Genomic DNA, 25,326 nt, shown 5'->3' with positions numbered 1-25,326 from the left:
ATCACAATCTGACCTACCCCATTTTTATTAATGAGGTAGGTTGCAAATTATGACTCACTATGACTGGTGTCTATCAAAGAAATGGTGGCCTGTTAGGTCAACATACCGCCATGTATGTGACTGCTTTTTAAATATGTTTGTGTTTTCAAATGCAATCCATTTTTCTTAAGGGAAACGGGGCAGCTTATAAAAAAAAGTTTTAAACTTCTTAAAAAATTGTGTTTGAGAGCAAACAGTGGTGCCCTGGACTACTGTACCCCCCCCCCCACCCCCCACCTCCTTTTTTAACATTCGCACAGAGGAAGGGGACTGCTTCCCTATTGCAAATGGGTTATTACTCCACCTTGGAAGTTGGAAACTTTGCAATAGTTTGCGACCACTGTTTTAGTCCTAAACCATTGTTGCCGAATGTAAATGGGAATCGAAAATTAGAAGTAATATCTAAATGCATGCCCCTTCCAAATAGCGATTTCTTATCCATTACTAAACCCATTCTAGGGGTTAAAAAAAGTTACAAACTCATAAAATGGGTTTACGGTATAGGAAAAAGCATTTTTGCGGTTGCAAACTTCAAATCTGAGTGTTTTTGTTCACAGATCTCGCCTTTGCTTCTAGGAACAGAACAAAAGTATCCTCTGGGGGATAAGAGAAAACACAACGTATATATCATCTAGCACCATCTAGTGGTATTGTTGAATTTACCTGCCTCTGTCATAATAAGCAAACAACCTTTGAAATTCAAATACATTTTCTCAGCAGGAACGTGGGGCCCTCAAAAAAGTCAGGGCCTGGGGCATTCTGCCCCCTCTGCCCTGCACTTGTAAAGGCTCCGCCTGGCTGAACTGCCCTGTCTCTGAGGCCATATGTGCTGCCTATATATATAATGTGAAGTTCCTGCCAGTAGTACCCCACGCGGCTGCTTAGTACTGCACCAATGTTTGTACCCCGACTTACCTTCAGCAGCTTGGCGTGCAGCAGGAGGGTGAACGCGGCCTCGGTGTAGTTTTCGTAGCTGACGTGAAGGTCCTTCAGCTTGTACAGGTACCTGTGAGAGCAGAGAGGGAGGGTTCAATGAAGCCACCTGCTCAGGACCAGGCTGGTTAGATCTTGGCAAACATTCAGAGTGGGGGATAGGATGGAGCGCCTGCCTCGGTCCACCATCGGACCTCTACCTTCTATTAGTAAAGGGTTCAAAACCTTCACTGCTCACTGTAATGCCCAGTAGCCTAGTTGAGTGGAGTGTGCAACTGGTGTGTATTTTCACCACCCTAGTGCAGCAGGTAGAGCCCCTATCTCAAAAGTTGCAGATACTTTTTAGACAATGGAATGCTCTTGCCATAGTATTTTAACCAACCATATGTTACATAATATAAAACATGACATTTGACACAGTCATATTAATCAACAAGTTATTGATGTATTGCATCGAGGTGCGCTTTATTCTTTATAAACCTCTTTTCTGTTTTCTTGTGTATAGCCAACACGTTTCGACCTCTGTGACGTGCAAGTCTAAGGCTTCCTCAGGGCAGTTGAAAGTAACTCGGATTTCAGGGACCTCTTCTGAGAAACATGGATTGCATGGTCAGGCGTTGTGCTCTGAGATGCCGCAACCAGCACGTGATGGAGAACCCGCATTCGCATGCGGCCCGGAAGTCTCTGCACTGGGGTTACCTGAGAGGGTGCTCAGAGTTCTGGACACAACTGGCAGCAGTTAGAACGCGGAATACAGTACTGGGAAAAAGATGTCAAATTTTCTATTTTTTCCCCTTCCCAAGTGAGGATGGGGTCAATCATTATGATAACACTCCCTTTCCAAGATGGTGGTCAGTCCATAGGATGATAGCAGAAGATATCAATACAAAATGAAGTAGGGTGTTTTTCCTGTACTGCCAGCTACAGATAGATCAGATGTAAAGAAACTGGTGTAAGTGAAGGATCTGTCACAACACATCCAATCCCTTATTTATCATCTACTCGTTGTCCCCATGCTTCTGTTATTTTCCCAGTTGTTTGGATCGTTCAACAGGAACCTTCCACTGGTTTCTTTGACCTGGATCTGTTTGTTGATTCTGTTTGCTGTGGTTGCTGGTTGTGTATCATTTGTCCCTTCTCTAGAGCCGGGACACTCTTCAGCATAGCCATGCGCTTTATGAATCTCATTCATCCATCCATCCATCCATCCATCCATCCATCCATCCATCCATCCATTCATCCATCCATCCATCTCTTCCTCTTCCTGGTCCTTCAGGAGGGGTGCTCTGTTTTCTGCTGTCGTCATTTGTAACCTTCTCCCTCGGTTAATATTCGTAAGACTGCCAAGGAGGTCTTCTCTTTCTGGGACTTCCCACCTGAATAAGGACATGGGTAGAGGTCTAGAAGAGGCCACCTCTGCAGAGCGGGCGTGCTCTTGAGTCTGGAAGGCGAACCAGCCACCATCTCTATACTGACACAGACAGGCCAGTCCAGTCCACTGGTGAAAGTGGCATCACCCACCTACATGGTAGAGGACCCCCGCTTCTTACTGACAGGTGGTCCTACAACAGCCAAACATGAATGCCTTTCAGCCATCCCCCCCGGGATAGACTTGGCCACTCCTTCCTTGCTTCCTAGAATTACTCCCCCCGCCTCGGTCCTGATCACTCAAACGGTAACTTAGGATAGGAATGAAAAGTCCTCAACTTGATTAGACTTTGAGAGGTCTCAAATTCACCAATCAGCTGGTCTTTAGGGTTACTTTACTGCCTTGAAGCTGATGTATGTCAGTGACTTAACTGTTTCCAAGTTAAACAACCCCTACCAGGAGAGCTTTGTGTTAAGGATTTTTTTTTTAAACATTTAATCCCACGCTAAAGTTGACTTTTCTCACTATTTATGGGCGCAGGGTTTGCATTAGAGGAGAGAAGTAAAGTTAAATTTGTCATAGAGCAGCAAATGTAGTGTTAAAACTGCCAAGGGGATCAGCAATGATTTTGTGTTCAACCAAAGTCCACCAATATGTCTATCTCTGGTGAATGATCTATCACGGTATCTATCTCTGATGAATGATCCACCACCATGTCTATTTATAGTTAATGATCCACCACTGTGTCTATCTATGGTGAATAATACACCACGGCCCGATTCACAGAACTAACTTAAGACAAAATCCTAAACTTACTACTTTTGGTATTCACAGAAGGCATTTAGTTGTAGTAAAGTTAGAATTTTGTCTTAAGTTTGACTTAAGACAAACTTAAGACAAACTTAAGACAAAATCCTAACTTAAGTCTGTCTTAAGTCTGTCTTAAGTCTGTCTTAAGTCAAACTTAAGACAAAATCCTAACTTTACTACTACTAAATGCCTTCTGTGAATACCAAAAGTAGTACGTTTAGGATTTTGTCTTAAGTTAGTTCTGTGAATCGGGCCCCACGTGTCTATCTCTGGTGAAAGTTCTACCACTGTGTCTATCTCTGGTGAATAATACACCACTGTGTCTATCTCTGGTGAATAATACACCACTGTGTCTATCTCTGCTGAATAATACACCACTGTGTCTATCTCTGGTGAATGATCCATCACCGTGTCTATCTCTGGTGAATGATCCACCACCGTGTCTATCTCTGGTGAATGATCCACCACCGTGTCTATCTCTGGTGAATGATCCATCACCGTGTCTATCTCTGGTGAATGATCCATCACCGTGTCTATCTCTGGTGAATGATCCACCACTGTGTCTATCTCTGGTGTATGATCCATCACCGTGTCTATCTCTGGTGAATGATCCACCACCGTGTCTATCTCTGGTGAATGATCCACCACTGTGTGTCTTTTCTCTGGTGAATGATCCATCACCGTGTCTATCTCTGGTGAATGATCCACCACCGTGTCTATCTCTGGTGAATGATCCATCACCGTGTCTATCTCTGGTGAATGATCCACCACCGTGTCTATCTCTGGTGAATGATCCATCACCGTGTCTATATCTGGTGAATGATCCACCACCGTGTCTATCTCTGGTGAATGATCCACCACTGTGTCTATCTCTGGTGTATGATCCATCACCGTGTCTATCTCTGGTGAATGATCCACCACCGTGTCTATCTCTGGTGAATGATCCACCACTGTGTGTCTTTTCTCTGGTGAATGATCCATCACCGTGTCTATCTCTGGTGAATGATCCACCACTGTGTCTATCTCTGGTGAATGATCCACCACTGTGTCTATCTCTGGTGAATGATCCACCACTGTGTCTATCTCTGGTGAATGATCCACCACTGTGTCTATCTCTGCTGAATAATACACCACCGTGTCTATCTCTGGTGAATGATCCACCACTGTGTCTATCTCTGCTGAATAATACACCACCGTGTCTATCTCTGGTGAATGATCCACCACTGTGTCTATCTCTGCTGAATAATACACCACCGTGTCTATCTCTGGTGAATGATACACCACTGTGTCTATCTCTGGTGAATAATACACCACTGTGTCTATCTCTGCTGAATGATACACCACCGTGTCTATCTCTGCTGAATGATACACCACTGTGTCTATCTCTGGTGAATGATCCACCACTGTGTCTATCTCTGGTGAATGATCCACCACTGTGTCTATCTCTGGTGAATGATCCACCACTGTGTCTATCTCTGGTGAATGATCTACCACTGTGTCTATCTCTGGTGAATGATACACCACTGTGTCTATCTCTGGTGAATAATACACCACTGTATCTATCTCTGCTGAATAATACACCACCGTGTCTATCTCTGCTGAATGATCCACCACTGTGTCTATCTCTGGTGAATGATCCACCCCCGTGTCTATCTCTGCTGAATAATACACCACCGTGTCTATCTCTGCTGAATGATCCACCACTGTGTCTATCTCTGGTGAATGATCCAACCCCGTGTCTATCTCTGCTGAATAATACACCACCGTGTCTATCTCTGGTGAATGATCCACCACTGTGTCTATCTCTGCTGAATAATACACCACCGTGTCTATCTCTGGTGAATGATCCACCACTGTGTCTATCTCTGGTGAATGATCCACCCCCGTGTCTATCTCTGCTGAATAATACACCACCGTGTCTATCTCTGGTGAATGATCCATCACCGTGTCTATCTCTGGTGAATGATCCACCACCGTGTCTATCTCTGGTGAATGATCCACCACTGTGTCTATCTCTGGTGTATGATCCACCACTGTGTCTATCTCTGGTGAATGATCCATCACCGTGTCTATCTCTGGTGAATGATCCACCACCGTGTCTATCTCTGGTGAATGATCCATCACCGTGTCTATATCTGGTGAATGATCCACCACTGTGTCTATCTCTGGTGAATGATCCACCACCGTGTCTATCTCTGGTGAATGATCAACCACTGTGTCTATCTTTGGTGAGTGATCCACCAATGTGTCTATCTCTGGTGAATGATCCACCACTGTGTCTATCTCTGGTGAATGATCCATCACCGTGTCTATCTCTGGTGAATGATCCACCACCGTGTCTATCTCTGGTGAATGATCCATCACCGTGTCTATCTCTGGTGAATGATCCACCACCGTGTCTATCTCTGGTGAATGATCCATCACCGTGTCTATATATGGTGAATTATCCACCACCGTGTCTATCTCTGGTGAATGATCCACCACTGTGTCTATCTCTGGTGTATGATCCATCACCGTGTCTATCTCTGGTGAATGATCCACCACCGTGTCTATCTCTGGTGAATGATCCACCACTGTGTGTCTTTTCTCTGGTGAATGATCCATCACCGTGTCTATCTCTGGTGAATGATCCACCACCGTGTCTATCTCTGGTGAATGATCCACCACTGTGTCTATCTCTGGTGAATGATCCACCACTGTGTCTATCTCTGGTGTATGATCCATCACCGTTTCTATCTCTGGTGAATGATCCACCACCGTGTCTATCTCTGGTGAATGATCCATCACCGTGTCTATCTCTGCTGAATAATACACCACCGTGTCTATCTCTGGTGAATGATCCACCACTGTGTCTATCTCTGCTGAATAATACACCACCGTGTCTATCTCTGGTGAATGATCCACCACTGTGTCTATCTCTGGTGAATGATCCACCCCCGTGTCTATCTCTGCTGAATAATACACCACCGTGTCTATCTCTGGTGAATGATCCATCACCGTGTCTATCTCTGGTGAATGATCCACCACCGTGTCTATCTCTGGTGAATGATCCACCACTGTGTCTATCTCTGGTGTATGATCCACCACTGTGTCTATCTCTGGTGAATGATCCATCACCGTGTCTATCTCTGGTGAATGATCCACCACCGTGTCTATCTCTGGTGAATGATCCATCACCGTGTCTATATCTGGTGAATTATCCACCACTGTGTCTATCTCTGGTGAATGATCCACCACCGTGTCTATCTCTGGTGAATGATCAACCACTGTGTCTATCTTTGGTGAGTGATCCACCAATGTGTCTATCTCTGGTGAATGATCCACCACTGTGTCTATCTCTGGTGAATGATCCATCACCGTGTCTATCTCTGGTGAATGATCCACCACCGTGTCTATCTCTGGTGAATGACCCATCACCGTGTCTATCTCTGGTGAATGATCCACCACCGTGTCTATCTCTGGTGAATGATCCATCACCGTGTCTATATATGGTGAATGATCCACCACCGTGTCTATCTCTGGTGAATGATCCACCACTGTGTCTATCTCTGGTGTATGATCCATCACCGTGTCTATCTCTGGTGAATGATCCACCACCGTGTCTATCTCTGGTGAATGATCCACCACTGTGTGTCTTTTCTCTGGTGAATGATCCATCACCGTGTCTATCTCTGGTGAATGATCCACCACGGTGTCTATCTCTGGTGAATGATCCACCACTGTGTCTATCTCTGGTGAATGATCCACCACTGTGTCTATCTCTGGTGTATGATCCATCACCGTGTCTATCTCTGGTGAATGATCCACCACCGTGTCTATCTCTGGTGAATGATCCATCACCGTGTCTATCTCTGGTGAATGATCCACCACTGTGTCTATCTCTGGTGTATGATCCACCACTGTGTCTATCTCTGCTGAATAATACACCACCGTGTCTATCTCTGGTGAATGATCCATCACCGTGTCTATCTCTGGTGAATGATCCACCACTGTGTCTATCTCTGGTGAATGATCCACCACTGTGTCTATCTCTGGTGTATGATCCACCACTGTGTCTATCTCTGGTGAATGATCCATCACCGTGTCTATCTCTGGTGAATGATCCACCACTGTGTCTATCTCTGCTGAATGATTCACCACCGTGTCTATCTCTGCTGAATGATCCACCACTGTGTCTATCTCTGCTGAATAATACACCACCGTGTCTATCTCTGGTGAATGATCCACCACTGTGTCTATCTCTGGTGAATGATCCACCACTGTGTCTATCTCTGGTGAATGATCCATCACCGTGTCTATCTCTGGTGAATGATCCACCACTGTGTCTATCTATGTTGAATGATCCACCACTGTGTCTATCTCTGCTGAATAATACACCACCGTGTCTATCTCTGGTGAATGATCCACCACTGTGTCTATCTCTGGTGAATGATCCACCCCTGTGTCTATCTCTGCTGAATAATACACCACCGTGTCTATCTCTGGTGAATGATCCATCACCGTGTCTATCTCTGGTGAATGATCCACCACCGTGTCTATCTCTGGTGAATGATCCACCACTGTGTCTATCTCTGGTGTATGATCCACCACTGTGTCTATCTCTGGTGAATGATCCACCACTGTGTCTATCTCTGGTGAATGATCCACCACTGTGTCTATCTCTGGTGAAAGATACACTACTGTGTCTATCTCTGGTGAATGATACACCACTGTGTCTATCTCTGCTGAATAATACACCACCGTGTCTATCTCTGGTGAATGATCCACCACCGTGTCTATCCCTGGTGAATGATCCACCACCGTGTCTATCTCTGGTGACTGATCCACCACCGTGTCTATCTCTGGTGAATGATCCACCACTGTGTCTATCTCTGGTGAATGATCCACCAATGTGTCTATCTCTGGTGAATGATCCACCACTGTGTCTATCTCTGGTGAATGATCCACCACCGTGTCTATCTCTGGTGAATGATCAACCACTGTGTCTATCTTTGGTGAGTGATCCACCAATGTGTCTATCTCTGGTGAATGATCCACCACTGTGTCTATCTCTGGTGAATGATCCACCAATGTGTCTATCTCTGGTGAATGATCCACCACCGTGTCTATCTCTGGTGAATGATCAACCACTGTGTCTATCTTTGGTGAGTGATCCACCACCGTGTCTATCTCTGGTGAATGATCCACCGCCGTGTCTATCTTTGGTGAGTGATCCACCAATGTGTCTATCTCTGGTGAATGATCCACCACTGTGTCTATCTCTGGTGAATGATCCACCACCGTGTCTATCTCTGGTGAATGATCAACCACTGTGTCTATCTTTGGTGAGTGATCCACCAATGTGTCTATCTCTGGTGAATGATCCACCACTGTGTCTATCTCTGGTGAATGATCCACCAATGTGTCTATCTCTGGTGAATGATCCACCACTGTGTCTATCTCTGGTGAATGATCCACCAATGTGTCTATCTCTGGTGAATGATCCACCACCGTGTCTATCTCTGGTGAATGATCCACCGCCGTGTCTATCTTTGGTGAGTGATCCACCACCGTGTCTATCTCTAGTGAATGATCCACCGCCGTGTCTATCTTTGGTGAGTGATCCACTACTGTGTCTATCTCTGGTGAATGATACACTACTGTGTCTATCTCTGCTGAATAATACACCACCGTGTCTATCTCTGGTGAATGATCCACCACCGTGTCTATCCCTGGTGAATGATCCACCACCGTGTCTATCTCTGGTGAATGATCCACCACCGTGTCTATCTCTGGTGAATGATCCACCACTGTGTCTATCTCTGGTGAATGATCCACCAATGTGTCTATCTCTGGTGAATGATCCACCACTGTGTCTATCTCTGGTGAATGATCCACCACCGTGTCTATCTCTGGTGAATGATCAACCACTGTGTCTATCTTTGGTGAGTGATCCACCAATGTGTCTATCTCTGGTGAATGATCCACCACTGTGTCTATCTCTGGTGAATGATCCACCAATGTGTCTATCTCTGGTGAATGATCCACCACTGTGTCTATCTCTGGTGAATGATCCACCAATGTGTCTATCTCTGGTGAATGATCCACCACTGTGTCTATCTCTGGTGAATGATCCACCACCGTGTCTATCTCTGGTGAATGATCCACCACTGTGTCTATCTCTGGTGAATGATCCACCAATGTGTCTATCTCTGGTGAATGATCCACCACCGTGTCTATCTCTGGTGAATGATCAACCACTGTGTCTATCTTTGGTGAGTGATCCACCACCGTGTCTATCTCTGGTGAATGATCCACCGCCGTGTCTATCTTTGGTGAGTGATCCACCACCATGTCTATCTCTGGTGTATGATCCACCACCGTGTCTATCTCTGGTGAATGATCCACCACCGTGTCTATCTCTGGTGAATGATCCACCACTGTGTCTATCTCTGGTGTATGATCCATCACCATGTCTATCTCTGGTGAATGATCCACCACCGTGTCTATCTCTGGTGAATGATCCACCACTGTGTGTCTTTTCTCTGGTGAATGATCCATCACCGTGTCTATCTCTGGTGAATGATCCACCACCGTGTCTATCTCTGGTGAATGATCCACCACTGTGTCTATCTCTGGTGAATGATCCACCACTGTGTCTATCTCTGGTGTATGATCCATCACCGTGTCTATCTCTGGTGAATGATCCACCACCGTGTCTATCTCTGGTGAATGATCCATCACCGTGTCTATCTCTGGTGAATGATCCACCACTGTGTCTATCTCTGGTGAATGATCCACCACCGTGTCTATCTCTGGTGAATGATCAACCACTGTGTCTATCTTTGGTGAGTGATCCACCACCGTGTCTATCTCTGGTGAATGATCCACTGCCGTGTCTATCTTTGGTGAGTGATCCACCACCGTGTCTATCTCTGGTGTATGATCCACCACCATGTCTTTCTATACTGATTGATTGACCTCCAAGCTGATGTACCTCAGTCCAGTAAAGCCCTGACTCCTGCTGTCCTACTGCCAGGCCTCAGCACAGCTCTGCTGATGTACCTCAGTCCAAGAGAGCATGGCTATAAAACATTCATGAAGCCAATAGATCTTGCATAGGTGAGACGCATAGGCTTCGCCAATGCTTGTTTTTAATCTTTTATCGCTCTAGCCACCGGTCATTGGTTCTGTGGTAGGGAGGGTGTTTTTGGGCAGTGATAATATCAAGGGTCAGTTTAGTAAAGCCCATCCTATCTCCAGAGGTGAGATGGCATTCTCAAGAGGTTGCACTGGTTTCCACTGGTGACGGGTGATGACATGTCTGTACAATGCTTGCCAATGTTTATTATCTCTCCCCAGGCTCTTTAGGCTATGACAATGTTGTACCATCTTATGTGATGAACTATCTCATATATTCGATCACTCAAACTGGATTTATGTTAATTGGACCGTTCTACGATTGTCAAATGTGAGTGCGCACAAATGTGAAATTGTAAGGATGCTGTGATCTTTCCGTGCTGTTTCGATGGTTTGTATATTCACTGAAATAAACGTCGAGAACAGCCTGCCGAGGGTCACACAGAGAGCCCTGGCAGCAGATGGAGTTCATTCTAAGCTGCAAAACTGACAGACGCAACACGCCCACTTTCGATAGAAAGACACGCGGGGGCCCCTGCCAATCAATCTGTCGAGCGCTGCTTGTCTTCTGTGAGGGTATCGAGGCGCTGATACACCCTCCTTAAGCTGCTGGGAGGGTGGGATATATGAAACCCAGATGTATACAAAACAAATTCCGAAGAAAAGTACAACTCTCTAAACCTGGCAGACAAGCATTGGAAAACACACAAGATGATGGACGGAATGTTGCACAAAGGCAAAACCCGCACGTGTGTGAGATTCCCACGGGTCACTGGTTGTGTCTGGGAAGGTGGGTGCAGAAAGCTGGGCCTCTCTCTCATCACCAGAAGGAACCAGCTCTCAACCAGACGAGCTCAGCCTCAGAGTGAACCGTGCCCGGCTCCAGGTGGCACCGGCACGAGCCGCAGGCCTTCTTCAGGACAGACAGACGTGCTAAGAATGCCAACAGCACCGGAGGCGCACTCGAAGCAAGAAACCTCTCAGGAAAGTTCCCAAACCAATGTAGCAAAATGAAAAGGATTAAATGATTAAAAATTAGATGAAAAAGACAAAACATATCCTGTCTGCAATTCAAACTGAATACAGCATGGGCAGCCAGTTAAAGTCTCTGCACATCACCCCCCACTGCCCCCCGCAGGCTTCCTCCCTCTCCAGAAGTCCAGCAGCACTGCCTGCTCCAGGCTGCCTCTTGCCTTCAGTGAGGCCAGAGGGGCTGGGGCAGAGTCCCTCATCGTGGGCAGGAGTGCACAGTTCACAGCTTTGAAATGTCACAGACTTGCTTTCGCAGTGTCCTAGCTTGCGTCTTCCCGGCAGGCGGAGCCGTTGGTCCTTCTCTGTGGGCGGGGCCTGCTTTTCCATGTTTTTTAAGTGTGAAGTCATATCTTAAGCCACCATTCAAGGTGCAAGTTCAGTTCTTGGGGCTGAGAGCTCCCCGGAATCCTCATTCTTCCCTGGGAGATTTCTCCCTCAGGGTACCATCTCACATGGAGCAGAAGCCGGCTTTGTCACCTCCAAGTTCCAACAAAGAATCTTTCCAAAGGCCAGAACCAACCCAGCTTCAACAGCTTAGTGGTCTGCTCTGCTTCAATGCTTCTTACTTCTGCCTTCTCAGTCCACAAAGCAGATCTGCTTTCCTAAATACCTGTTTAGAATCACATACAGTTCTTTGTTTAATTTGTGACCAACAGCCCTCTAACACACAGATTACAGTAGCATTGACTTGAGGTGTTGGCAGCCTTCACAATGTGTATAGATTCCGGGAATCATTCAAATACAATTTTTAATGTTTATTAAAAATCCAATTCAGAGGTGAGGTCAATTTTTAATAACTATTTAGGAAAAATTACTTTTTAGAAAGTGACATTTTACCTGCCTGAGCCTCTAATGGGCTAATTTGGATAAACCTGCTGGCAGATGGCCTGGCCAGTGCTTCACTTTATGGAGGTAAGAAAACTGCCTCCAGAGGCCTTTTTCTCAGGAATACGTGGGAATGAGGTAGATGACAGATATCACCTCAGGTAGGACAACTGGTGAGGGACCAGGAACTTTGTTAACTTGAAAGGGACCTGTGTGAGGCCTGCCCATTTCTAGTTAAGTGTAAAGGGAAACCGAAGGAAGGGAAAGGCTTTGTTCTTTAGGCCCTTTGTAGTCAGTTGGGCACCAACCCAATGGGAGGTGACTGCTCCCAGAACCAAGTTAGTGTAGCTGAAAAGGACTGGACTACACGTTTACCTAAACACACCCCTGGCAGGCCCACAGCCTCCTTTAAGGAGCAGAAAGCCTGTGCCATCATGAGTTTCCATTAGTACAGGCCAATGTGACACAGTTTGCATCAAGGCAATCAGGATGTTCTGCTAAAGTAGGAAGGGTTTCCCCTAGGAAGTTTGTCTGCAATAGTTAGGGAGTATCCAGGAGTCACCCCACCACAATTCTATAAAAGTGGCACCTGATCCAGAGCTCAGCAGAACATTCTCTGGACCTATGAAAGAACAAAAAGAACTGGATCCGCTAAGTAGAGACAGTAAGAATGTGACCTGCTCCCACTTGTAGCCACAAGTACAAGTCTAAGAGGAGGACTGCAAGGTTCTTCTGGCTGATCTCATGTGTGGTTGCAGGGACTCAACAAACTGCAAGAGGCCTTTTTCCTAAAGCGCCCAGCTTACTAGAAGGGAACTGAAGCGGACCCTGCTGGTGGCCTCTGCTGGAGTGAGTCTTGGCCCCTAGGTGCTGAGGTCCTGGATGCCTTAAAAGTGACCAAGAGGAGCTGCTCCAGGAACTCAGAAATGTTGGGACTTAGAAAGTTTTTGGACTTCCAAGACCTCCAGGGCATCAGTGGACCCACGTGGCAAAGGTGAACAATTTTGAGACAACTTAGTCAGATACAGCTTCAGGCTTGTCAGACTGGAGAATTCTGAGCTCTATTAAAAACACTAAGGGGCAGATTTACAAGAAAGTGACGCATCGGTAGAGATGGGTTCCTTTCCCTGCGCCACTATGCACAACCCTTGCGTCACCTTGGATGTTTCATATTTACAATACGGCGCACCATGGCGCAAGGATTGACAGATGCGCCAGAAATTCTGATGTATCTGTTGACGGAAAAATCACGCATTGCTGGAGTCGCGTCGCAAGCACGACGCAACTCCAACAGTGCATGTTGCAGCCTATTCCCAATACACTGCGTCACTCCTTACGCCTGCTTCAAGCAGGCGTAAGGTTTTGATGCAATGGTGTCCTAAATGTCACGCCGTAAAATCATGTACATTTCACTGCATTACTTTTACGAGGCTTTCTTGCGTGTGAACGCCTACCCTGCATACATTATACTTGACGCAGGTATAATGTCACACATGGCTTTACAACGTGACGCATCTCCCTAGATGCATCACGTTGTAAATGGGCCGCAACTTTTAAGCCGACGCTGCATCACAAAAGTGACGGAGGGGGCTTGTAAATCTGCCCCTAAGTCCAAAGGTAGAAATCGTGTCCGGGCAAAGGTGCGTAAGGTATCCCCTGATGCGAATTGAAAATCTGGCACTTGGAGGTCTTTTCGCCAAAAGCAACAATTTTAGCAGGATCCTCTTCCAGTTACCCCTGGCTTCGAGACGACTTGAGTAAATATAGCCTGCAACCCTACCCTGCTTGCAGATGTTTACTCCACTTCACAGACTAAATCAGGAGGTAAAACTGGGGCCAACCTTTTTAGTGCAACCAACCCGCACCCCATTGAATCAGACCTGAAATTGTGCCTTTGTCCCAGTAAACCTTAAACAGTGACCACTGACTTGTGCTTTACCTTCTCTTGATGGTGTTTACCTTCGATCTTTAAAAATTGATATCTCTGGTTCCCCTTCTTGTATTTTTCTCATTTTGGTGTCATTCTACTCATTACATTTCGCTCGATGTTTCTAAAATTGTTGTGCAGCTTTTAGTAAGTCAAACCTATCTGCTCTGTGTCCAGCTTTAAATTATTGAAACTGTCTTTTATCCTAACAAATTTGTGGCTTTATTGGTTTTGGTGGTCTTACAACAGGAATGCAAACAGGCACTCAGCAGTGTGTTGATAGAATAGGTTGGTCTGTGTAAACAGGATAAACAAGGAATGGGGCCATTGCTATTTTTAGATATGATATTTCTCTTGCAGATGAATATATACGAAAACATTATGCTCTTCGTGTGTCGTACGGTCAGAAGGACAGGATTACAAGTGAGTTTTTGAGGTCATATTCACTTTTATATTCGAGTGTCATTGCTGGAGTGTCATCTGCTTGCTAGCAGTGGAGGCCATACTCTTTCAAAAGTATCCATGGCATCTTGTACCTTACATATTATTATCTTGTATGTGGACAACTGGAAGCTACTGCGAATGACCAAGGATTCAGTGGAATTCTTGAACCTCAAAGCCTGGATACCCTCACGGGGGATCAGCCGTACTCTATAAATTCACATAATATGACATGGATAAACAGACACATGCACACGTCCCTTCTCCATCTGTCTCTCTCCCTGTAGGATTTCCAACTGCATCCCAAGAAAAACCCTCCCGGGCTCCAACAATAGATCCGACTTAGGAAGCCTAATTTAATGTATGAGGGCCAGATGTACGACCCTTTTTATTGCGGTCGCAAACGGGAGGACATCCGTTTGCGGCTGCAAAAAAGGGTAATAGCATGTACAAATGCTATTTTGTGAGTCCCTTACTCGTAAAATAGCATTTGCGAGGCTTCCTAATAGCGAGTCAACATGATATGTACTACTATTTTGCGATCTCATTTGCGGCTGCAAAACACTCGCAGTTTACCACCTACTTCAAGTAGGTGGTAAACCACTCGTAAAGGGAAAGGGAATGTGGGAAAATATTTATTAGGACTAGGCAGTGGTCCCAGAGACCACTGCCTGCCCTTAAAAAAATATAACTGAAAAGTTTCATATTTCTTTTTTAAATGCATCCCGTTTTCCTTTAAGGAAAACGGGGTGCGTTTAAAAAAAAAAAAGCTGCTTTATTCAAAAGCAGTCCCAGACATAGTGGTCTGCGGAGCCCAGCAGGTCACTATCCCTCGGAGGGCTGTCATTCCCAATGAGCTTGTGAATTGGGAGAGGCTCATTATTATTCATGAGCCTCGCAATGTGCGACCCCATTGGGAAGTCCAAACATTGTGAAATACACTGTTGTACATCGGAAATTGTACCTCGGCTAATAGTGACTCGCAAAAGAGTCACAATTTGCGATGCGCAATTTTCTTGGTCATTCATCTGGCCCTTATTCCATTAATTGTGTGTAAGGGCGGCTTTCCAAGATACTGGTGCACTGCAGATTACTGCTGAGAAGTGTTACTGTTGGGGACAGAAGCTTGAGATTACAACTATGACTCTCTGCTAGGGAGCACCTCCCCACATACAGCAACCCCCCCACATAAATCTAAGGGATGTAACTGCTTTCAATGTAGGACATTATCCCTCATAGTCTCATGACATGAACAAGAGAGGACCGCTCCACACCACCATGTTTCTCCGAGGTCAAGCAGAAATGCCTTGGAGAAACGCCCAGTCATTTTCGGACTGGGGGCGTGTTTTTCTTTCTCTCCTCTTCCCATTGGCTGGAATACAAAATTCCAGCCAATGGGAAAAGGAGAGAAAGAAACTAAAAAACACACCCCTCAATCCCAAAAAGACGGGGCTGCTTAAATGGAAAGACGCCCATCTTCTCCAATGGCTGGCCAGCATTTAGGAAGCCAGCCAATGGAGAAGAGGGGCGGGTTCAAGCTCCATTCTGGAAAACGTAAGATCTCGCCAGCGAGACTGCGCAAGCGCAGCAGGCCAAGATCTAACAATCCATCATAGGAATGATCATTCAGCCTTTCAACTCTGTGCTGAAACTCCTTCAAAGACTGACTATGTAAGATTGTGGAAATTAATTTTCCCTTTTTGGGAAGTGGAGAGTGTGGGGTGAATATTTGTGGAAAACCTTGAAAGCGTCGCATTTTAGGAGGTTAGGATAGCCTGAATGTTTAGGTCATTTCGATTTTTTGAAAACTCCTGAATTTCTTTGTGATTGGGTTGGTCGGTTCATGGGACAGACATATTCAGGGGTCCAACTGATGGCCATGCATATTCAGGGGTACAACTGAAGGACAGAAATATTCAGGGGCCCAACTGATGGACAGAAATATTCAGGGGCCCAACTGATGGACAGACATATTCAGGAGGCAAAGTGCAAAACCCAAACTTGCAATACTAGAGCAGAGAACACAGGGGCTAACACATTGTGCTCATGTTATTCCCCATGCCGCAATCCGTAAACAGAATGTAAGCACTCTTGGGGTACTCGTCACAAACTTCTGTATTCTGGCATAGGAGACTGTCCCTGAGGAGGGTCTGTGCTCTAATGTCACACTCTGGGAGATCAGACGTCTCCAGTCTTCCTTTTTGCCTGTGTTTTCTTATCATTTAGAAGTAATGTTACAGGTACAGTGCTCTCATACCAACTGGTGAAGTGACGCTATAAAAACTTATGTCAAATATTGTTTTGAAAAATCCCATCCTTCCTGAAACCTGTTGCCTGTAAATCTTTTTTTTAACAACCAGCCCATGGCCAGTTTTCTGCACCTGATGTTTGATAGGGAAGGACATGCAGACTGGAGGCTACCAGCTGAAAGGTGATGACGTCGAAGGGTCACAGACCACGAGGAGACATTATCTCACCTGATGTACATGGCTTGACGGTCAATCTCCTTGTAGAAGTTCTGTGGAGAAAAATGAAAACACTGGTTTACAAAACTAAGAGAGCAGTGTGGCAGATCTAGAAGGCCATGTAAGAAAATTTGGTGTGCATTTGAGTTTTGTGGCACCTCTAAATTAGAAATATTTCACTAGAGGGGTCATCTGATCGGACAGCTCGCCTCGGGCACTCAGTCACTTCACTGTGGGTCATGGTACTGTGGCCACTGCAGTCCGGCCACCCGCGGTCTGACCACACAACCACAGTGACGCCACAGTGTGTGTGCTTACACGCAGGATCTTGATTTGGGATTTACAGATAATCTCTAGACTATGACCATAAATTCCTAAAATCCATGGATTTTCATCATGGGTAGGCCTTCACTGCCTTTAGTTATTTTTCTTTTTTCCTAAATGTGCGGTTACCTGGGGTTTTCCCACTTCCAATGTGAGCACTTCCACTAGTATCACGACCTTATCAGCGCCGTGAGGGCAACGGCCTTAACCCTGCACCCTGCACCTGGGCACACACGGACACGGGACTCTGTTTGCCGGGCCGCGCTGTCTATCGCGACGCCCCGGCAAAAACTACATTTCCCAGCTGCCCGCCTGCCAACGGGAGGAAATTGACGCGCCCGGAGGCGCTTGAACTGGAAGAAGCACCTCTCGCCCCGCGAGTCGCGCGCGGGAGCACCCGGGGCTAAGCCCGGGCAAAGGGCGGGCCCTCTGTGGCCCTCTCAGGACCGGGAAGGACGGGACGGGCCACTCCCCTTGGCTCCATCAGGAAAAGGGTAAAAACTCCTACCTACTAATTGACTGACTATCAAGGTACTTTTTGTCATCCATTTGAACAATCCTACTAACTGATTGATCATTCTCCTGTAATCGCGATGACGCGAAAGTGGGTAACTAAAAAAGCTATCCCACATAGGGGCTCGCCAAAAGGGACACAAGACTTACAAGGAAATACGCCCACTCAGCAATCTCCCTTAAAACCAGGGGTAAATGAACCTACACATCCATCCGAGTGCATAACTACAAATCATTCTCCCGTATCTCTCTTTGACTATGGGAATAGCCTAACAGGGCTAGAGGAACTAAACAGATTGTGTGGAACTAAGTACACTATAGCTGCAAGCAGCCCTGAATACATTAGCGCCCCAATTGGTTCACAAAACTCTAATAACAGTCCGCGCGAACGACCCCAAAATAACCCAGCAGACACCCAAAGCACAGTAACAGCACGGCCTCCACCTGGTAAAAGGAAGTGCGAAACAGACAAACAAAATGGCTATCAACCCAAACATCCCAAATTGTCTTCAAATTCCTTGTTGTCTGCTATTACTTCTCCTCTAACTCCAGATCCGGGTGAAACTGTGGGAGGGTTAGATCTTTCAGCACCGCCCTCACAGACGACCTTACTGACCCTCTTTGAACGGCTAATTAACTCCGCCATTTTACCATTGATGGCAAAAATAGATCTTCTGGGGGATAGACTCACGGAATTAGAGACCACAATCAACATAAACCTGGCTCCTACAAAAAATCTGGTATATACCAGACAATCCCCTCCATCTGCTGTTTCTGGAACCCCTAAACCAACTGCACTAAGCACCAATGCTCAGACTCAGGCTCCAGCTCCTAATATACTAGACCCAAAGGTCCCTCAACCCCCGCCAAACCGTGTATCTCCACAGCGCAACATCGCCAGCTCCGGGTCAAATAAAGCACCTCATATTAACTTACCACCAGAGGCTGCTCCCTTTGTTTATGTTCTATCAGGAGTGCCACCAATCATACAGGGGGAAACTGAAACCCAACATGAGCTACAAACAAAGTTATTCACTGGCTATCTAGGAATAGACCCCTGCCTGCTGACCTTAATGGCAGAATACTATCTGTTAGAAGGGTGGGCTGGCTAGGTCCCCTGCGAAAGGATATCGCCGGGGATCTGGTCTTAGTGAAATTCTACAACAGAAACATCGTTCCGTTCCTCCAATCCTGGTACCGGCAAGAAGAAGTTGGCCCGATATATACTGGGGTCCTTTATGACTTTTACCCTCATCACCCCTCACTTACAGCCTGATTCATGTACGGGCCGTTTTGCGTGTCCCTAATAGCGAATCATAGCGATTCGCTATTGAGGACACGCAAAACGGCATTCATGTAGGAATTGCTAATTAAATAGCGATTCCTACATGTTCTTTATTTGCGAGTAGCAATTTGCTACTCGCAAAAACTCCCCATTCATTCCTATGGGCCAAGAGGCCCATAGGAATGAATGGGGAGTATCCCTTATTTGGGAGTAGCAATTTGCTACTCGCAAATAAGATAGCGATTTTAAGGGTGCCAGGGGTGTCCAAAGGACGCCCTGTAGCACCCCTAAAATGCACATTTGAACAGGTGTTGCGCACACACATGTCCAAAGGACATGTGTGTGTGCAACATGCAACTTAGAAAAATGCTTTTAAAAGCATTTTTCAGAGTTTTTGCTATTTACCGACAGGTCTGACCTCTCGGTAAATAGCGGCCCCAAAAGTGCAAAATCGCTATTTTTCATTGTGTCATGAATAGCATTTGAGGAATCTCTATTAGAGATTCCTTAAATGCTATTCCTCGCATATTTGCGACTTCTTAAATGGCGTTTTTTGCATTTGGGATCATGAATACCAAATGCAAAAATCGCACTCGCAAAGGGCCAGATTCTCAGAATCTGGCCCTTTTGCGAGCGCTATTGGCTACATGAATCAGGCTGTTAGACTAGGGGCAGGCTACACCCATGCTATTGGTAAATCTGTTTGGAGAACGATCAATAGCAACCTCCCTGCACCTAACCGTCTCAATACGCTGTATAACAATCAACGCTACAGTGGCTCTTATTAGTAGCCTATGGGGAGGGTGAATTCTATTTAAAGGCAGGATTGCTAGAATATATAATTTACCTAAATATTGTGTAAAGTTGTTTTCATTATGAATGAAGTATGTACACTTTAGGGCCGAGATCCTCTCTCTTTGAACGATCTTTTAAATTTCACTTTTAACTTCGTCAATATTTTGCGGCCCTTGTTATGGTTGTTTTAAATGTATGTTTTTAAAATTGTACACTTTTATGATTTGCACGACAAAATCGAATAAAGCTAAATTGACGTAGTATCACGTAGCACTAAACGTAAGTGTACAAACTGAGTGTTATAAAAAAAGTGGGGATGCTCATAAACTCCCTGAAATGTATGGCATTGGAAGTTCTTATTCATCCAACTATCAATCCACCCATCCATCCATTCACCCGCCTACCCACTCCACCCATCGATGCATGCATCCATCCATCCATCCATTCATCCGTCCATCCATGCACCCACCCACCCACCCATCCATGCATGCATCAATCCATCCATCCACCCATCTATCTATCCATCCACCAACCCACCCACCCACCCACTCCACCCATCCATCCACCCATCCATCCACCCACCAACCCACCCACTGATCCATCCACCCATCCACCCATCCATCCATCCATCCACCCATTCACCCATCCATCCACCCATCCATCCATGCACCCACCCACTTCACCGATCCATCCACCCATCCATCCACCCACCAACCCACTCCACCCATCCATGCATGCATCCATCCACCCATCCATCCATCCATGCACCCACCCACCCACTCCACCCATCCATGCATGCATCTATCCATCCATCCATCCACCCATCCACCCATCCATCCATCCACCCACCCACCCATCCATCCATCCAATAGTTTTCCATCGCTTGGTCTGATTTGCCTCATCTTATTAAGACCGGAAACACATGGGTTGCACTGGTCACATACATGACATCCCCAGTTTTTTACAGGATCCTTGATGAACACTGTGTGTGTTCTGCTCACCTGTTGTCAATCATGTTCAGTATGTGATAGACGGATTTGTAGAAGTTGTTTTAATGCACAAGTTTGGGTGACAAATAATTTTGAATACTATTTTTGTTATGATGAATTCTAGTTGCAAATGCTGAAACAGTAGAATTGTACTCAAATCGACTTTAATGAGACATTTAGAAGTGTGTTTATCAATCTTCTGCTGTTCTGTTCATCTTACTCGCGCTCTCTCCCTCGCAATTAACTTCCCCTGCCTGCCTCCCTCCCCACAGCCTTCAGGACACTGCGACGGGATTGGTTATTTTCCTCAGAGCGCATGGATTGTGAAAGAAACTTTCTCCATGTGTTAAATGTGCACCCCCAAGACATTCCCACCGCAGTTGTGATGAGGTCTGGTGGAATACACCGGTATATGGTTTTGTTTGACAAACATTTCATACTGTGTTGTGCATCTCGGGACAGCAAGAGCGGGCGCTGCTGGGGCGCCTTGAAGCCGGGTTAGTGTTTTTAAAATTACCTGGACACTTTACCTTCTCATTTGTCCAATTCTCGCCATCACTAGCCGTGCCATGCTGAACGTGCAGTCTTTGCTTATTACCTTTCCATTCAAATGTGTATAACCCCCCTTGGCTTTGGGGCTGACCCAGAGACTTTCCCTTTTCTACTAGAGATGCTCTCAGTTTCCTTTCTGATCCTGACAGTTACAGCTTAAAGACTTTTTATTTTTCCTCCTGAGACTCTGCCCAATTTCTTACAGAGAGTCGGATGATTTTCTGTTTCCATTAGAGATGCTCCCGTTTCTTTCATGATTTTGCAGCTCATTTGGGACTTAGAATAATTCTGATGTCTGTTTATGTCTCTGCATTTGATGTCTTTAAGGCATCTTTTGCATTATTCTGTACTGCTTGCTTTTGCAATAAAACCATGTAACTGTTCCCACAGTATTGAGTGGACCCAGTTATTTATTTTATTATTCTGCTACATTTATGTTCGTCCTGATGATGTGAAGGGTGTCTCTTATCGCAAGATCAAGGGTGATGGAGCGGAACTTCTAAGGTACATTTTGGGGTGCAATAAAATGTAAGGTTTTTGGTTCTGCTTCTCCAGATATGTGGCAGTGCATCTCCTTAGAACGTTGTCATTCATCAGTTAAGGCAGCGGTTATTTATTATTATTCTAAATAATGTTGTCTGCTGGTTATATTTCATAATGACCCTCGCTGGTTCCACTCTGCTATAATTACAAGTTTTATCCTAAAGTAACAAAAGGACAGATGTACGAAGCTTAAGGCCAGATGTAGGTAATTCCCATTTACCGATTCCTAAATACAGAATTTTACCGATTCGGTATTTAAGAATCGATAAATGGGATATAGCTAATTATTCGGTAAATTTTACCGAATCGGTAGGATTCGGTAATTAAGAATCGGTATTTACCGATTCGGTAATTCCCATTCATTCCTATGGGCCTGGAGGCCTATAGGAATGAATGGGAATTACCGAATCTGTAAATACCGATTCGGTAAAAGGGGGAACACATTCAAGGGTGGCAGGGTGTCACATTGACACCCTGTTGCACCCCTGAATAGTGCATGGGTGCACATGTGGCACACATACATGCCGTAAGGGCATGAGTATCTGCCACATCGCACTGTTGGAAAAGCACAAAATTGCTTTTTCAAAGGTTTTCGTTATTTACCACCAACTTGTAGTTGGTGGTAAATAACAAATCCTTTACTGAGGAATGCACTCACTTGAGTGCTCTCTCCATTACGGATTCGGTAATTTACCGAAGCGGTATGTTAAGAATTCGGTAATTTACTGATTCCTTAAGTTACCGATTCGGTTAAATACCGGATGTATGACATTACAGCGCATGCTTTTACATCGCATGCCTTTACAACGCAAGTATTACAACGCAGTCCATTACAACGCATAGTGCTTTGGGGTGCTGGATAGTGAATAGTTTAATTTCCTATTCCAACTCCAGTCCCCGTGGACACTAGGGAAGGTTATTGGATAGTAAATTAACATATTCCCTATCCTAGAGCACCCCCCAGAGCAATGCGTTGATATAGTTTGCGTTGTAATGGTTGCGTTGTAAAGGCTCTGCGATGTAAAAGTTGCGTTGTAAAGGTTGTTTACCGTTAAATACCGAATCCTACAATCATGCCACCTACATTCCAAATGCCAAATACCGGTCGGTAACGACCGAAATTCGGTAATTTCGGCCGTTACCGACCGGTATTGTGCAACCTACATCTGGCCCTTAGTGTTTGTGATTACCAAATTGCAAATGTTTGCGATTCGCTATTTGGTTATCGTAAACACTAGTGTATGCAAGTTTGTTTTACACTTTTTTGCGATTCCCAGTGGTTTGCAAATAGACCTCATGAATATTAATGAGGTAGATCTGTGGGTGCAACCCAGAGGGAATCGTAAAAATCACAGGGATGGTGGCCTGCTGGGGTCAGCAGACCATCATGTCTGCGATTACTTTTAAGTAAAGCAATCTTAAAAAAAAAAAAATACACACCATTTACCTTAAAGGAAAATGTGATGCGCTTCAAAAATAAAAATGAAAGTTATCAGTTTCATTTTTTAAGCGTAGGTAGGAGTCCGTGGAACCATTGCCTGCTCTTAAAAAAAAAAAATGTTTCATTCTCAAATGGGAAGAAGGTCTCACGGGAATCTCTTCCCTTTTACAAATAGCTTACCACCAACTTTGAGTTGGAGGTAAAAGCCGACGGTTTGTGCGAATTTCTCTGCCCCTAGTGCTTTATGGAACAACCGCATTTAGGTCACAAAACTTTGGAAAATACCAATGCAAATCAGTATAAGTTGGTAGTGACGCCCTAAACGCGCCCCTTCCAAATACCGATTTGCAATCCCAAAGTGCAATTCGGCAATAGGTTACCGAATCACAATCTGGGCTTCGTACATTTGAAAATGCCTTTTTGCGTTTGCAAACGGCCCGATTCTGCAAACAAGCTTTGTACATCTGGCTCTTAGTTCTCTAACGTTAGATCTGTTGCCTCTAGCAAGACAGATATTGTCTTCTGAGTAGCACACTGCTTCAGTCTTTTCACCAACATATTAATCACTTAACCGCGGCGGCAATTCCGCCGCTGTGCGGTGGTTTAGCGGAGTGGGTGGGGCCGCGTCAGCCAACGGACATGCGCAGGACTACGGAGGTACTGCTCACGACGGCCGTTGGCCGACGAACGCATGGAAGGGTTAATTCACTCTGTTGCTTTTTTCTTGTCTGAACAGTTATGCCGTGCGTGGACCATCTCACCCATGGTATGGTCGGCGAGCTCCTATCATAGAGAAAACTGTTAGAAGCTGCCTCCTTCATAAACAGCTTTACCATCCCCAGCTGAGGAGGTAGACTTGAAGTAATAGGTAAACATTTTAATCCCTCAGGTGAATACCCATCATCAGAATCGAAAACCAAGGTTTGCTGTTTAGTACCGCTCAGGTAGACAAAGCAATACCTGGCTATTTGCAACCTGGACACCAGTGAAGGCTTTCCATCCCTGTGGCAAATTTCAAATAACTATTTAGTGGGTTAAACCATCTCTTTTTCTGGCACACGTAGGACAACTCAATCCCTAACAAACTCAAGGACAAAAGTAACTTCCTGTTCCTCAAGACAAAAACTCAAACGTTTACAGTTCTTAGTGTTTGAGCTGTCATTAATCTGTCTTCATTATTGACCCACCATGGTCTTAGAGTATTTACTATATGATAAAATAAAATAAATTAAGGTCTTGGATCTGCTCTAAGGCCATAGACGGAAGACAATAGACATAGACAAAATACTACAGATTCTGTTCTTTAGACGCTAATGTTAATGTTTGAGGCCACAAACAATGACTGACCATGAAGTTCCTTCAGTGGTACCCCACCCTGCCCCTCACCAGTAAGTTGACTGTGCAGCTCATGCAGTAGGCCTTGTTCTCATCGTTCATCACGGCGCGGTAGTCCAGAAGTCTTTCCAGCAGACCAGTCACGAGGGCAACAAAGTTCTCTCCTGGTTTGGCCAACTGGGGATGCTTCTTACAGCAGCTGAGGAGGCTGGAAGGACATGAGATTGTGATGTGAGTGAGCAATCAGACAGCTGTGGCATTATAACACTATACAAAACACAACCAATAAACTGCTAACATGATGCCTATAATGCCTGTATTCAATGAACGATTCATTAACAGCCGCTCCACCAGCACGCGAGGATCCTCAAAGGATGGGCGGTGCGAGGGGTAGGATGAAGGTCTGATAGATGAATGGAAGCTCACACTTTGATCATCAAGAGCAGCATTTAATAACAGAGTATTGGGGGATGATGGACCTTCAATAACCAACTGTGTCCTGGGTTGGTTTCCTGTTGTCAATAGACACCTGCTGGTCTTCCAGGGGGGAACAACCATCACAACGCAACTTTTACGACGCAGTACCATC

General features: G+C 45.4%; 1 protein-coding gene across 1 annotated transcript in view; it reads right to left on the bottom strand.

Annotated features, from left to right (window-relative positions):
- The window catches only part of LOC144821564 (dedicator of cytokinesis protein 2-like), a 3,201,295-nt gene that overhangs the window by 105,661 nt on the left and 3,070,308 nt on the right, over positions 1-25,326 (bottom strand). Inside the window, exons 36-38 of the mRNA XM_078678750.1 lie at positions 24,789-24,945; positions 16,973-17,013; positions 955-1,045 (exon numbers count right to left, since the gene is read on the bottom strand). Coding sequence (XP_078534876.1) covers positions 955-1,045; positions 16,973-17,013; positions 24,789-24,945 — 289 coding nt within the window. The remainder of the gene's footprint in view (positions 1-954; positions 1,046-16,972; positions 17,014-24,788; positions 24,946-25,326) is intronic.

The sequence above is a fragment of the Lissotriton helveticus genome, chromosome 2_2 (genome assembly GCF_964261635.1).
Source record: "Lissotriton helveticus chromosome 2_2, aLisHel1.1, whole genome shotgun sequence".
Lineage (NCBI taxonomy): Eukaryota > Metazoa > Chordata > Amphibia > Caudata > Salamandridae > Lissotriton > Lissotriton helveticus.
This window is presented reverse-complemented; position numbering and strand designations above follow the sequence as displayed.